The sequence below is a fragment of the Equus caballus genome, chromosome 28 (genome assembly GCF_041296265.1).
Source record: "Equus caballus isolate H_3958 breed thoroughbred chromosome 28, TB-T2T, whole genome shotgun sequence".
Lineage (NCBI taxonomy): Eukaryota > Metazoa > Chordata > Mammalia > Perissodactyla > Equidae > Equus > Equus caballus.
This window is the reverse complement of record NC_091711.1, coordinates 41,146,201-41,160,139: the sequence shown is the minus strand read 5'-3', so window position 1 is coordinate 41,160,139 and position 13,939 is coordinate 41,146,201. Positions and strand designations below refer to the sequence as shown.

The following is a 13,939-nucleotide window of genomic DNA, read 5'->3' as shown; positions in this document are numbered from 1 at the left end:
GCAAATATAATTTAACCCTCACACGGCTTACAAATTACAAATACTTAAGAAATTCAAAAGTTGTCTGGATCAGGCCAGAGGACTCCCAACCACATGGGAGGAACTCAAAGGTGTTAAGTGGTAAGTCTGTGTTGAATGTATTGGTGTTAAAAGAGCCGTGTTGAAGCAGCATTAAAGAAATGACTGAATTCTGTGATCTCCTTTATTGTTTTTCCAATTATCTGAACAAAGATCCAGAAGGAGGTCAGCTCTGGTGGACAGCATTTGCGATGCCTTCCACATGCCCTAGGAGTAGATTAAGGGGGAAAAATCCCCGCGGGACTGGGAGTTTACCTTCCTGACACAATGCGCCTTGAGAAAACCCAGAGCGGAAAGCTCCGTGGCAGCCACCGTGAGACCAAGGGGGAGCCGGACGAGAACGCAGCGGTTTGTGTGCAGTCAAGTGGAATTCGACACCAAGGATCCGAAACAGGGCTCTCCCTTCCACTTGAAATGTGACTCCGGGCGAGGCACTTACCCTCAGCGCTCCAGGAGAGTGCGGGGGGGTCGGGCCCACTAACCCAGAGAATTGGCGCCCGACCGCATCAGTAAGGGACTTTGAAACGACCTGGTGATCGGCGCGCTAGGCAAACAAAACGGTCAGCGCACGAGTAGCTAGTACAGGTTCTCGAAAGCGCTGGGCTCGAGAAGCCCGGCCCGGAGACAGGGGTGGGGCAGGGAGAGCGGCGAAGTGCAGCCGCAGGCCGCTCGCCGCCCCGGAACGGCGCCGACGCCCGGGGAAGGGGAGGGGCGGGCGTCGAGGCGGGACTCTTCGCAGCCGCCCCGCCCGGGTAGGAACGGAGCCGAGGAGCTGGGCACCAGCTCTGCCGGCGCCGCCACCGCCGCCGGGCTCCGCAGCCGCGCCCCCAATGCCCCGCTGACGCCCCCACCCTCCCAACAGACCCGCGGCCGCCGCCGCCCCTAAGCCGGCGCAGCTGACATCGGGCTGACGTCACACGTGACGCGACGGCGGGGCGGGAGCGGGGACGGCGCAGGAGGGCGTTTCCGGAGCACGCGCTGGGCGAGGGCCGCTGACGTCGGGCTCAGGTGCGCGCGCTCGCCCGCCCGCCCGCCCGAGCGCGGCCCAGGAGGCGGCCCGCAGCTCCGGGGGGCGGCGCGCGGCGGTGAGGGGCGGCCGGCGGCGCGTCCGCGAGCGGTCCCGGCGGCGCGGGGGGCCTGGCCGGGGCTGGGGGAGCGGCGGCAGGACGCCGCGTCTTGCACTCACGTGACGCGCGGCGAGGTTGGGGTGGGGGCTGCGAGCCGGGTGGGCCTGGGGCCCCGACGGCCAGGCGAGTTGTCCCGGCGCCTCCCGCGCGCCGGCCTGCCCGTCCCTGCGCAGGACCCTGTCTCGGGGGAGCCGGGCCCGCCGCGCCGCCTCCCCGGCCGCCTGGTCCTCCGCGCGGCGCGCCCGTCCGCTCGGGCTGACCGGAGTCGTCTCCTCCGCAGGGCCGCGGCGAGAGCGTGAGAGTCCGCGCCCTCCGAGGGAGCCGCGCCCTGCGGGGCCACCGCGCCCGCGAGGATGGAGAGCCGCCCCCGAGGGCCCCGCACGGCCCGCCGACCCCGGCTGGCCGGCCCTCTCTAGCTGCCCGCATTCTGCGTTTCATCACCGCCTAGGCCTGGTCTCCTGAGTAAGTGGCGTTGTGGTTCGACAGAAATGGAAGAAAAGGAGCGATGTGACCGATTCCGTTCGGTCCTCCTGCCTTGAGGCCTGGTTGGCATTTGCAGAGAGGAAAATACAACCAGAAAACCGTGTTTTTGGGGAAGGGAGAAGGTAAACAAGGTCTTAGGTTTTATGTGATTTTTAAAAATTCTGCACTTTGACAGTGGTGACGAAATACACTAATCCCAAAGTTATTTTTCTATTGAGAAGAGAGAAGAGGTGGATTTTTTCCCCCTTTTGGTTTCAACCTTTTCTCCCCGTGACAAAGCATAAATCATGGACACTAGAAAATAAGGTGGACCTCAGGAATCCTGAAAAGACCGAGAAGCTTACATTCTTCCTCAGGAGGGGAGGGTGGGGTGTTTTTTAGCCCTCTCTGGAACCTAAAACGAAAAACATGAGTTGCGTGCCATGGAAAGGAGACAAGGCCAAATCTGAATCCTTGGAGCTGCCCCAGGCGGCACCCCCCCGAATCTACCATGAGAAACAGCGCAGGGAGCTTTGTGCCCTGCATGCCCTCAATAACGTCTTCCAGGACGGCAATGCCTTCACCCGGGAAACGCTGCAGGAGATTTTCCAGAGGTAGGAGACCCCTTCTTGGCGTCTTGATACTTTTTGCCATTTCTGAATTTCTCTGGGGCGGGGTGGGCAATGTTTCAGCTACATAAACCTTCGAACCAACAGGTGTTATTGACTAGATGCCTTTCGCAGGTGTAAGGGACACAGGAATGGGAAAGGTAATCATCATTACCATTTATTGAGCACTTACTGTGGGCCGGGCACAGTGTTAAGAGCCTTAGTTGTGTCATCTCAAGTGATCCCGTCAACAACCCCATGGGGTGCGTGTTGTTATTTCCATTTTATGGGTAAAGACAGGGCTCAGAGAAGTTCAGTAATTTGCCCAAGGTAACGCAAGAGATGGGGCCGAGCTTGAATTCAGGTTTTATCTGTGCTGTTGACTGCTATGCTGTAATGTCTCTCAAGTCCTGCCCCCAGGGAGTTTACAGTCTAGAAGGGGGACAGGATGTGTACACACTCCGTCCCCTGTCATCAGGGTGGAATGTTGTGGGTTCTGTAATAAAGGTATACACAGTGCTCAGCTTTTCTGTGAGGCCATGTGCTTTTTATGCATTGTGTAGCCCTCCCAACAGTCCTTTTACTAATAGAGAAACAGGCCAAAAGATCAGGTGCTTTGTCCAAATAGCTTCTAAGTAGCAAAGCTGTGATTTAAAGCTGACTCTAGATCCCCTCCCCGTCTACTTTTTTTTTTCTCTTGAGGAAGATTAACCCTGAACTAACATGTGCTGCCAATCCTCCTCTTTTTGCCGAGGAAGACTGGCCCTGAGCTAACATCTATGCCCATCTTCCTCTTCTTTATCTGTGGGCCGCCTGCCACAGCATGGCTTGATATGTGGTGTGTAGGTCCATGCCCGGGATCCGAACCGGTGAACCCCAGGCCACCGAAGTGGAGCACGTGAATTTAGCCGCTGTGCCACCAGGCCGGCCCCTCTACCCATTTTGCCAAATGCTACCTGACAGGTTGATAGAGGTTGAGCCTTTTTTCCTCTGGTTTGATGTTCTAAAACTCTTTTATCAAAGGGTTTGAGAATCAGTTCTGCTGTGTCTGGATGGACCAGCAGCACGTCTGCAATCCTTAGCAACTTTGGCAGTGAGCCTGTCTCGTTACTCCAGCTAGACAGGGTTAGGCCTGCTCAGTTCTCAGTGCAGAGAAAGCTCAAGAATTCTTCAAGCAGTGCATATTGGCAGTTCCAGAAGACCCTTTTCTGACTCCCTTCATTCGGAGATGAAGTTATTGCCCCAGAAGGAAGTGAATTACAGCTGGAAACAACCTATTTGGGGTGATTTGTTAAGCATGAGTGTGGACCATTTACCCTGAAAGAACCATAGGTCCTGTCTTAATGTTAATCCCAGTATGCCGCCAAAGTTAGAATGAGGGCAGTTATTTTCCAATGCCAGTAATAACCATAGTAATGCCTTAGCAGGGCAGATGTGTCCTTTGCATCATGCCCATTATCTGGCAAGTAGAATTAAGTCTTCAGGAAACGGGGCCCTTGGAGGTGAGATAATTTGTCTCAGATCACCAAGTCATGTAACTGAGAGGAGTACAAAGGAGGCCAGTCCCTTAGACTGCTTCCTTTTCTCCAGCCGGTAGTGTTTCTTCTACTCCTAATTGGATATTTGCAAATTATTTCCTAATCTAAGACGAGGAAGAAGGAAAGGACTCACAGTGAGTGCTTGAATTTGCTTGGCACTTGTGATATGTAACAATCTTGCACCAACCTTATCAGTAGTGATCCTAGGAAACTAGGATTCAGTTTAAGCAGTTTGCCCAGTTACCCTCACAAGTGAATGTCAGGAGTCAAGATTCTATGTGTCCTTTCAGAAGTTTTTCATTTCTTTAGATTTGGCCCCTTATCTGACATGAGGATGATCACCAACAGACGAACACTCACTCTGTGCAGAGCACTGTTCTGAGCCCTTTCCCTGTGTTAACTCACTCATCACGCCAATCTTACAAAGTAGATTGTTATTTCCCGTTCTTCAAGATGAGGAAATCACGGCACAGAGAGTTCACAGAGCTATTAATGGCAGGAATTGGACCCAAGCTTTGTGACTCCAGGGCCTGCCCTCCTGACTGCTCTGCTGCTTCCTGAGTTTTGGAAGGGCATGTGAGAGCAATTGTAGCATCAGTAGCCATTCACCCTGCTCGTAAGTTGGGCCTGCGCCTGAAGAGGTGGACTGTGATGATAAGCTGTTTGTAGGTGGTAGTGGTACTGTTTCAGCTGTGTATTCCCTGAATGAAAGGATGCTAAATGTTTGCTAAACACTCACACAGAACCAGAGTTCTATTCCTGGCTTTTAAAGCTTTTGCAAGTTGTACTACACTCCTCAGTTCCCTGTCAGCACAACGTAAAGATCCACTTCAGAGTTATAGCGAACCAACACCTAAGAGAATATAGTCTGTCCCCACTCCAGAGGCAGAATTCTATGTTTTGTATGGAATTCTAATATTTTGTATGGAAAGATTCTGTGTGGATAAATAGAAACAAAAACAAAAAAAGGAGTGTGAAAGAGATCGGAGGAAAAAGCAAAGGGAGAAGAGGTGAGGGAGAGAAGATGGAATTTTTTAAACAAATATTTACTAGCTGCCTGCAGTGTGCCAGGCGCTGCTAGGCACTGTAGAGAAAACGAGCTGAAAAGGACTCAGCCGCTGAGAAGTACGTCTCAGAGCTATACATTGACCAGGCCTTGAGAAGAGATTTAAGCGAAGTTAGAACCATGGAATTTAGAGCAATTTAGAAGGGAAAAGATGGCGGCCGGCCCCGTGGCCCAGGGGTTAAGTTCACGCCCTCCGCTTCCGCATCCCAGAGTTTCACCTGTTCTGATCCTTGGCGCAGACATGGCACTGCTCATGAAGCCATGCTGAGGCAACGTCCCACACAGCACAGCCAGAAGGATCTACACCTAGGATATACACCTATGTACTGGGGGACTTTGGGAAGAAGAAGGAAAAAAAAGAAGATTGGCAACAGGTGTTAGCTCAGGTGCCAATCTTAAAAAACAAAAAAAAATCTATTTGGATCTTAACAGAAAGAACAGTAATGTTGGCGGGTTTAGCTAGATAATTTTAAATTCCCAGATCTAAAGATCTCTGGTTTTTGAAGATATGGCTAATGAACGGCAGAAATGGGAGAAGAATTTTGATTAATGCCGTTTGTTGAGAGGCACTTCATCCTAGCAGTTGAATTTCAGCCAGATAAAAGAGGAGAAATACAAAAGCAGGGTGGGGTTTCGGTACAGTTGTGGATATGAGATGACTCATGTTTGGAATAGAAATGAGTGGGAACTTAGAAAGAACTAAGCTAATGACTTGGCAGTAACACCAGGATGGGGAGGAGAGGAGTGAGAAGTGTGACTCAGGCTTGCTCCACGATTTGAAGATAGTGGAATGGCTGCATTGATAGCAAAGAGAGGTCATTGGTTTGAAAAGGATCAGTTTTCAACATGTGAAATTGGAGAAAAGATCAGAAACTCAGCAAGTGTCGTCAGTGTGTGTGTATATAGATGTGAATATTTGATCTCATACATTTTATCTTATATGTGTCCGTGCTTTGAGAGAGGACTTAAGAAGTCAAATGATACCACCGCATTAGGTGGTTTTACAAATCCTCAGGCCTCAAAAATTTTCACTAGCTTCATCTCAGTGATCAAATGTTCTCGCAGGTAGGTATGCGTTCCTCTCCCAAATGAAATAGCTGTTAAAATCCCAATAGACAGCAGTTACCTTGGTCCCAGAAGCAAAATCTAATGCAGGCTGGAAGGGACCAGGAGATTACGGATATTAATGAACAAACAGCATGCTCTACCCCAGAGGGGAAGTCCTCCTGCCTCTCTATTAAAAGGTCCCTGAGCAGCTGGAAAGAGCCATATTTAAAGATATGGTGGTTGTAGCTTGAGAAAAAGTGTTGCTGAGTGTTAACCTCTAGAGATTTGAATTATCTCATCCAAGGGCCGGGTGAACACACCATCATCATAGACAACACCTAGAGAGCGCTCCTGTATGCCTGGCCCTGTGATCTGTGGTTTATGTATTTAATAGTTTAAGGACGTATCACCAAGTTCTGAGCCATATTTTGTAATGTCACATCTCCTCAGACCTGATAAAAAGGAAAATTAGGGAAGTAAAGAAGTCTTGATGGCTATTTCCACATCTCCTTCTTATTCAAATTTGAAATCATCACCATAGTCAGACTCAGTGGTAACCACGAGAGAAGAGCAGGAACTTATCTGAGGTCATAAACCTTAGTGAGACCTGGACTGCACCCCATCTTCTCACTTGTAGATCACTTCAGATCTCATGGCTCTAACCTCTGGCTGTGATGACGAAACTAAGAGGCTTGCTTTACAGTCCAGAACTTCTATCAAAATCATTGACAGTCCTGAACAGGAGTTTGCCAAGGAGTCTCAAGGAAACAATCCATTGGACTAGAACAGGATCCCATGGAATTCAGTAGGATCAGTGTGTTGAAATATCCAGAAGACTGTTCAGTGTGGCCTTAGATGTAGAGGTGGCATCCTTGCTCTGCCACTCATTAGCTGTATTTGACTGTGCAATCGCTGTAACCTCTTTGCACCTCAGCTTCCTTATTTGCACTACCGGGGCTCATCTCTCTCTTCAAGATTGTTGGAAGGATTAAGTGGTAGCTAACATGAAAGGTAGCTAACATCGTGGGCAATTGATTATTGTTAAAGTAAAAACAAGTACTGGTATAATGGGCACACTGGATGGTCCCCACTTATTCAAATGACCACTCCTCCAGCGATGAGATGGAAGCCATTCTCTGCATTTCCTATATTGATTGGTTTGGCCAACAACGTGTTTATTCAGTTGCCAATGCCTAGGTGTGAGGGATACAGAGTAGAAGAGCCATCCTCTTTTCAGGAATTTACTGTTTGGTTGTATGTATAAAATAACTGAATTCTTCAATGGTCCTGTAAGATAGGAGTCATTCCCATTTTTACAGATAAGCTAACAGACACGGAGATTAAATCTCACAATTAGTATTGATGCTGCTTGGATGTGAACTCAGACATGTGTGGTCCTCCCATTCTCCCTCCTTTTTCTACTACACAGGAGCAAGGAAGATTCCACAGAAGAGGTAGGGTGTGAGATTGAGCTTGAAGAAGCTGTAGGATTTGGCTTGGAACAAGAAACAGGATAAAGAAGAGAGGCCACATGATCGTGGTGCCTGAAGTACACTATGCCCAAAGAGAGGGAAACAGCAGCCAAGTAGGGCTAGGAGGGTTGGAGTTGGCCAACCAGGCAGTTGGCTCCATTTGTAGTTCTTATAAAAGAGAGTGATGACACCTTGATGAATGTGGCAGGAATATATAGGCTGAATTGGTAGAAGGAACATTTGGAAGCAAGATCGATTTAGGAACCTGTTTGAAAAATCCAAGTGTGAGGTGAGGGGCTTCCAGTTAGGGGAGAGATAATGGGAATAGACAGGAAAGGATTTGAATCTGGGGTAGAAGATGTAGGACAGGGAGAAGAGCCCCTTGGAACACTGGTTCTGTTAGGTGCACCTCAAAAAAAATTTTGTATGGTCAAACATTTTTGGGAACTGAAACATATATACCGCATCTCAAGACTTAAGGAGAATACGTGTTAGCAGATCAGGCACTCCAGGAATTCATGCAGGAAACCACTCAGCCATTATTGTATTGCATGCCTTCTGTGATCCTCTGGGAACACACTCAGGAAAGTGCAGCACTAAGGTCTGAGCTTAGTAGGGAGTTAGATGGTGAAAGAGGTGGGAAACTCAGCAGTTTCTTTGTTGGAGCCTTCATGCATCTGCTGGCTAGAGACTTCACTGAAAGTAATGAGAAGCCATTGAGTAACTGGTGAAGGGAAAGGAACTTAATATATCTTGAGCTAGGCTTTCTTTCATATGCTTTCCCATTTAATTCAAGTGCCCAAGAACCCACCGGCAGCCTTTGTCCTATTAAGCTACATTTTAGGCCCAGGCCAAGGGACTCAGCTGGCCTTTCCTCTTATCAAGCTGCCACCAGCACCCACTCTGATTCTTTGGTCCTCGCCTTAAGACAGCAAACACAGCTTTGGATTCAAATAACCCAAGTTTGAATCCTAGTTCCGTCACTTGTAAGGTAAATGATCATGGGCAAGTCATTTTAAATCACTAAACTTCCGTTTTTAAACCTATAAAATAGAAATAATTCATAGGCTCTCATAGGTTTATTGCTAGGATTAAATGAGATACATAATGAAAGCATCTGTTACCGGTTGTGGCACAGAAGTTTTCACTAAACACTAGTTATTATTACTGGTAAAACCAAGTTTGTTTGCAGAGTGGAGTTCCGTGTCTTCAGATCTCCTTCTTTGCTAGCTCTGGAGATGGGCATGGAAGCCCTTCTCATTTTAAGGGTCTACTACTAATATTTTCAGGGAAAGAGAGAGGATAACAAAATAAACATGGAGAACATTTCAACAAACGTTCCTTGAGCACCTGTAATGTGCCAGCCACTCTTAGGGTGCTGGTGATGGAGTGTAAGCAGGATAGAGAAGGCCCTGCTGTCCTTCTAGTGTAGAAGAATGGAGAACTGAGAAAACACGTCTGCTGGTAACAAGAGCTGTAATTGAATTAAAGCAGGTGGGGTAAGAGGAAGTGATTGGGAGAAACTTAAGTTGGCTGTCTCTAAGGCAGTAACATTGGAGACCCAAATAATGAGCAAACTAAGTGAAGATCTGGGGAAGAGCATTCCAGACAGCAGAAACAGTGAGTGAGCACAGAGGCCCTCGCGCGAGAAAGAGTGTCGTGTGTTCAGGGAGCAGAGAGAAGGTCTGTGTGCTAAGAGGTAGGGATCAGGCCAGCGGAAGTAGTTTGGCTTGTTTTTCAGTGCTTTGGGAGCCATTGGAGGGTTTAAGCAGTGGCAGGGGTATGTTTTACGTTGAAAAAATATTGGTATGGTTGCTGTGTATATAGCAGTTAAAAAAATTGTATAGGATTTCTTAAGTTTTTAGAGTTGACCTAAAGTCTTGACTCTCTTCTAGAGGTGGCATTTGGCAACCTCCTGGACATCTGCCCTCCACTTTTATTCCTGAGGAACTTACCACCTTTCCCTTCCCTTCACACGAAGGTGAATGCTGCCCCTTCCTTCAAGATGGCCCTTCCTCAGGCCTTGGGCTGACGAGCCTATGAGAGCAAAATAATAGAATTAGAGATGCTTTCAGAATTGACCTTGTCTTGAGGTCAAGGAGTGACCTAAGAGGCCTGGCCAAAAATGGCTGAAAGCTGGGTGGGCACACTGGACTGCTGTTTGTTGAGTTTTTGTCTGGCTCAAAAATGTTTTTCAGTTTATTCTTTGTGTTTTAATTTTTTTTCTTAATTCAAGTATTTTACTCACACACATATATTTGGAATGCCTTTGGGTGGGTCATGCATTCCAGTTTAACATAGGCCTTACTCCTTTTTATTGCCTTACATGTGGCCCCAGTTCATACATTTATGTTACCTGCCTGGGCCCCTGGAGGCCTCTGAGTATTCAACGATTAATGATTACCAGGTACACAAGCCTTAAATAGAAAGCATTTAAACTGTAAAAAAACAAGAGTGACAACAAATACTACCCATGCAAATGAAAATAGCAAATACTATTTTCCAACGTTAAAAGAGAAGGCTTCTAGCAAGGCAGGAAGCTCATCAAGGAAGGAGACTGCAGAAATGGGTAGACTGGGAATTTCATAAGTGAGAAGACTGCTTCATGGAACATTCTTTGTGTCCACTGACTTCACTGTAGACGCACTTTCTAAATGGCAGGCAGATAGGCCCCATCACTACTGAATTATCGTTTTGCATAAAAAGAGAAGTCATCCCTGGGGCAGCAGGAGCCCAGACTACAAAATACTTGGGTAAAAACTGGTTATATTTTACCTGAATGGGGGAACTTCCGGGGGCAGTGGTATCAAGTGCTTTCTGTCCCTGGTAGTGCAGGGCCAGGAGGCGTTAGGCAGACCAGCCAGTCTCAGCTTTCCTCCTCACGTTTGTAGGTTGTCTCCAAACACCATGGTGACCCCCCACAAGAAGAGCATGCTGGGAAATGGGAACTACGACGTAAACGTCATTATGGCAGCACTTCAAACCAAAGGCTATGAAGCTGTTTGGTGGGACAAACGCAGGTAATCTGAACCAGGCTTGACTTGATGAGAACTGGCATTGCGAGTGTGAGCAGGGAGTGGGCAGTTGTGGTGTTACAGCCAGAGAACCTTGGGGAGTTGGCTGCCTCTGAGCCTGACACCGTTTCTCTTCTGCAGGGATGTCAGTGCCATTGCTCTCACTAACGTTATGGGCTTCATCATGAATCTGCCCTCCAGCCTGTGCTGGGGTCCTCTGAAGTTGCCTCTCAAAAGGCAGCACTGGATCTGTGTTCGAGAGGTGGGAGGTGCCTACTACAACCTCGACTCCAAACTGAAGATGCCCGAGTGGATTGGAGGCGAGAGCGAGCTCAGGTGCTGTGTGGCTGATGTGTTGGGCTCCGTGTGTGTGGATGGGGGACCGACAGTGGTGTGTGGGGGAAGCTGAGCTCTGGTTATTTGACAAAGGAAATGAGATTTCTACCTCCTTTGATTGCCTCCCTGCCTTATTTAGAGTCATAGGGTCTCAGGCTTGAAAGACCTGAGTCTTTGATGGCCCCTGAGGACTCTCCCTTTGGTAGACAAGTTCCAGCACCTGTGATGCTGGCCTTCTGGTCTGTTGGGACTGGCATTGTAACGTTCTCTCCACTTAAACCACTGTGACAGTGTAGTTTCCAGTTCAGGGAAAGGAAGACAAACATTCAGGCGAGAGAGGGCTGAGTTTCCGTGGGACTCAAAAAGAATTTTTTCCCCCAATTTTCTTTTTCCTTCGATTAGAAGTCCTTTAACTTAGAGAACTTTGGGCTCTGTTCCTCACAGAAGCAGCTACTGTTGACAATAATATGTGAGGCTGAGCAAAAATTCAGATTGGAAATCTAACTGGACGGATTGAAGGGTAACCAAGTGTGCAGCCCTCCAAGAACAGATCACTAGTAGAGTGTTTTTAGGACTGCCAAGGGTATAAGTAATAAGGTTATTGGTGAACATGTGGCCCCAAGACTGGAATTTGCAATTGCACCAGCATTTCATTTTCTCTTTCATCTACCCTTTTTTCCCATAGGAAATTTCTAAAACATCATTTGCGAGGAAAGAACTGTGAACTCCTCCTGGTGGTAACAGAAGAGGTGGAGGCCCATCAGAGTTGGAGGACTGACGTGTAACGCAGTTCTGCCCAACCCTCCCTCCCTTCAGCCCGCCAGGTCCCCCGTGCTGTGCTGTGGCCTGTACAGTGGCTCTGTCCTTGCCGCTTCCCCAAACATCTCATCGGGTTTTTCCCCTCAGATTTGACCGTGCAATAGGACAGATATGTGACTGTTAGAAGAACCAACCAGCATAATTCATTCCTGGGAAAGGAAGGTAGGAGCTCTGTGCACTTAGGGCAAGCAGTGGAACACCCTTGTTTCATTTGAGAGAGGAAAAAGAAAGGTGGGTCCTAGCATATTTTCCCCTTTCCTGTGAGGACTTGACAGAGGCTCTGCTGGAGTTCACTGCTGCTCTGACTCACCCGGAGATGCTGCCTCCACTTCCCTTTTCCTGGCAACCAGTGGGTCTGAAGAACCGTACATACAAAGCCCATGTGACTAGCTTGAAGGACCCAGAGCAAAAGGGCCTCTCAGGAAACCATCTCTAAAACCCCAGCAGCGGTACAGCGTGCCATCTCCAACCCTTAATGCCACCCCTACCCCATTTTTAAGGGTGGTTTATGGCCATCCTTGGAGTTTTATAATGAAAAGTTCTCTAATATTCCACAACAGGTGGTTGAATCCTGCAATATTCTAGCATGACAGGGTGAGCTAGATACCTAAGAGGACTTGGCCAAAGCCAGACCGGGGCAGGCACGGCCGGCCTGTCTGCCTCACTCCAGCATTGTCCCTGCCACTTCACTACGTTGATTTAGGAGGCTCTGGGGCATAAGACAGGCAAAAGGGCAGTTTTCCCTGTTGACCCTCTCTGGCAAAATCAGGAAATAAGTCTGCCATCGACATCAAATTCCACTAGTTTGAGAGAGTTGGGTGAGGAAACTATTGTGAAGATAAGCTTCTCAGAGATTAAGAACAGCCTGCATTGATAGAAGTCCTAGGCTCAGAGTCACTATAGTGACAAGAAGCAGAGCCCTCCAGTTGGGTGGTTATGTGCATTATGTTACAGGACCTGGGTTTGTCATCTTTCTGTAGATTCCTTTACAAATGGACTGAGAATTGACCCGCCCCTACCTCTTTAGATAGTTGTTAGGCCACTTTTCTCTCGTGACTTTGGAAAACAAAAGAGAAGGAGGGGGAGTAGGTATCATACCACACTGTGTGTCACCAAAGTGGTTGTGGTTGCCTCAAGGCGGGTGGGCAGGCAGGGATGGCCTGTCCGGCGCTTACACATCAATGGCCTTGGCAGGTCTGAGAGCTGCCCCACTGGCCAGACTTCTCTCCAGCAGCGGAGCCAGCCTGGGGCTTGCATGTCAAACCTGAGCAGGCTTCACAGGATGCAGCTGAGGCTTCCTCCCCACTGTGACTGGAGTGCATGTTTACACCAGCACTTTTTCTGCACATGTATCTTCAATCCAAGGCCGTTTTTTGTGCTGAGTAACAGAGGCCACCAAGCGGCTACTGCATTACACCCTCTCGGCAGCTGGCCGCAGTCTCTTCTGCACCATTTTCTACACACCTGCTTGGCACCACAGGGAGCTCTTTACCCCTGCACAATGACATTCCAGCCACCACCAGCCAGAAGTTACAGCCAACCTTGCTGACTGTCACAAGCAGGACCTTGGGTCCATTGGCACTGTCAGTGATAGTAAGCCATTTCCCGGGAAGAGGAGGAAACTCCTCCCCACCAGTCTGCTTGGGCCTGTGCAAATGGCACTTCAGAGGAGTCCCCATGCACTGGGAGTCCATGAGCCAATGGGATATGCAAAGACATTTCAGGGCTGGTTTCTCTGTTCATATCCAATTCCGGTGCTTAGGAACAGGGACCCATGCTGATGCCCAAGGGCAAAAAGCCCCACTTCCTTTAAGGAAGGGGGCAGGCCTGACCCTGATGCCCAGTAAGGGGCAACCCTAGGCTTTTTGTTTTTCTTGCTTTTATTCCCGTTTTTGTTGGCCTTGTGCTGGGTTTGTTTACAAAAGATGTATTTTGTTTAACCAAATATTAAAAATGGAAAACTGTACATAAATCTCCTCTGCCTGCCTGAATTCTGTAATTATGTACATAAAGGGAAAAAAAGGAAACGTGACATTGCTTTAGAAGGAGTTCACTACCATCCTAAGTCACCTTTGGAGATAAGTTCTGCTTCACTTAAACCTCTCACCTCAAAAACCAGACAAAATAGTCACCAAGTAGGATTTGGTTCAAAAGAAGCTCCAGGAATTTACCAGGCTCAACAATTTGAAGACCCTAATCTAAGTACGCGTTTCCTTTACTAGTACTGCCAGGTGACTAGTGCTTTTCCCTGGTTAACAAGTGGAAGATCATGTATCTTAACAGGGCCTGGGTGGCCCCAGTACCAAGAGCATAGCAGGATCCTGAGTCTGACTGCCTATATTTGAGTTCAGATCTGGCATTTCCTGTGCAGC

The 13,939-nt window shown here is 48.4% G+C and overlaps 2 protein-coding genes across 4 annotated transcripts in view; one reads left to right on the top strand and one right to left on the bottom strand.

Annotated features, from left to right (window-relative positions):
* Positions 1-775, bottom strand: part of GTPBP1 (GTP binding protein 1) — a 29,437-nt gene extending 28,662 nt beyond the window's left edge. The window contains exon 1 of one of the 2 annotated variants that reach the window (XM_070253631.1): positions 518-775. The gene's annotated coding sequence lies outside the window, so the exon portion shown is untranslated. Of the gene's footprint in view, positions 1-333 lie in introns of both variants that reach the window. The other variant, XM_023631648.2, reaches the window with a different exon arrangement.
* JOSD1 (Josephin domain containing 1) lies at positions 687-13,539 on the top strand. Of its 2 annotated transcripts, none has more exons than XM_023631656.2 (5): positions 687-1,086; positions 1,486-2,281; positions 10,290-10,418; positions 10,554-10,748; positions 11,434-13,539. In XM_023631656.2, exons 2-5 carry the CDS (start codon positions 2,097-2,099, stop codon positions 11,531-11,533), a joined length of 609 nt encoding a protein of 202 aa, XP_023487424.1. In that variant the 5' UTR covers positions 687-1,086; positions 1,486-2,096; the 3' UTR covers positions 11,534-13,539. The 2 variants fall into 2 exon arrangements, with proteins under 2 accessions (XP_023487424.1, XP_070109735.1); XM_070253634.1 differs by having other exon boundaries at positions 1,072-1,163.
* Positions 13,540-13,939: the final 400 nt, after the last annotated feature.

Bases quoted from the DNA above. Each gene is read 5' to 3' on its own strand.
- JOSD1 (XM_023631656.2), top strand. From the start codon at position 2,097: ATGAGTTGCGTGCCATGGAAAGGAGACAAGGCCAAATCTGAATCCTTG. The intron at 2,282-10,289 runs GTAGGAGACCCC...TCACGTTTGTAG, and splicing joins CTGCAGGAGATTTTCCAGAG to GTTGTCTCCAAACACCATGG. The intron at 10,749-11,433 runs GTGCTGTGTGGC...TTTTTCCCATAG, and splicing joins GGAGGCGAGAGCGAGCTCAG to GAAATTTCTAAAACATCATT.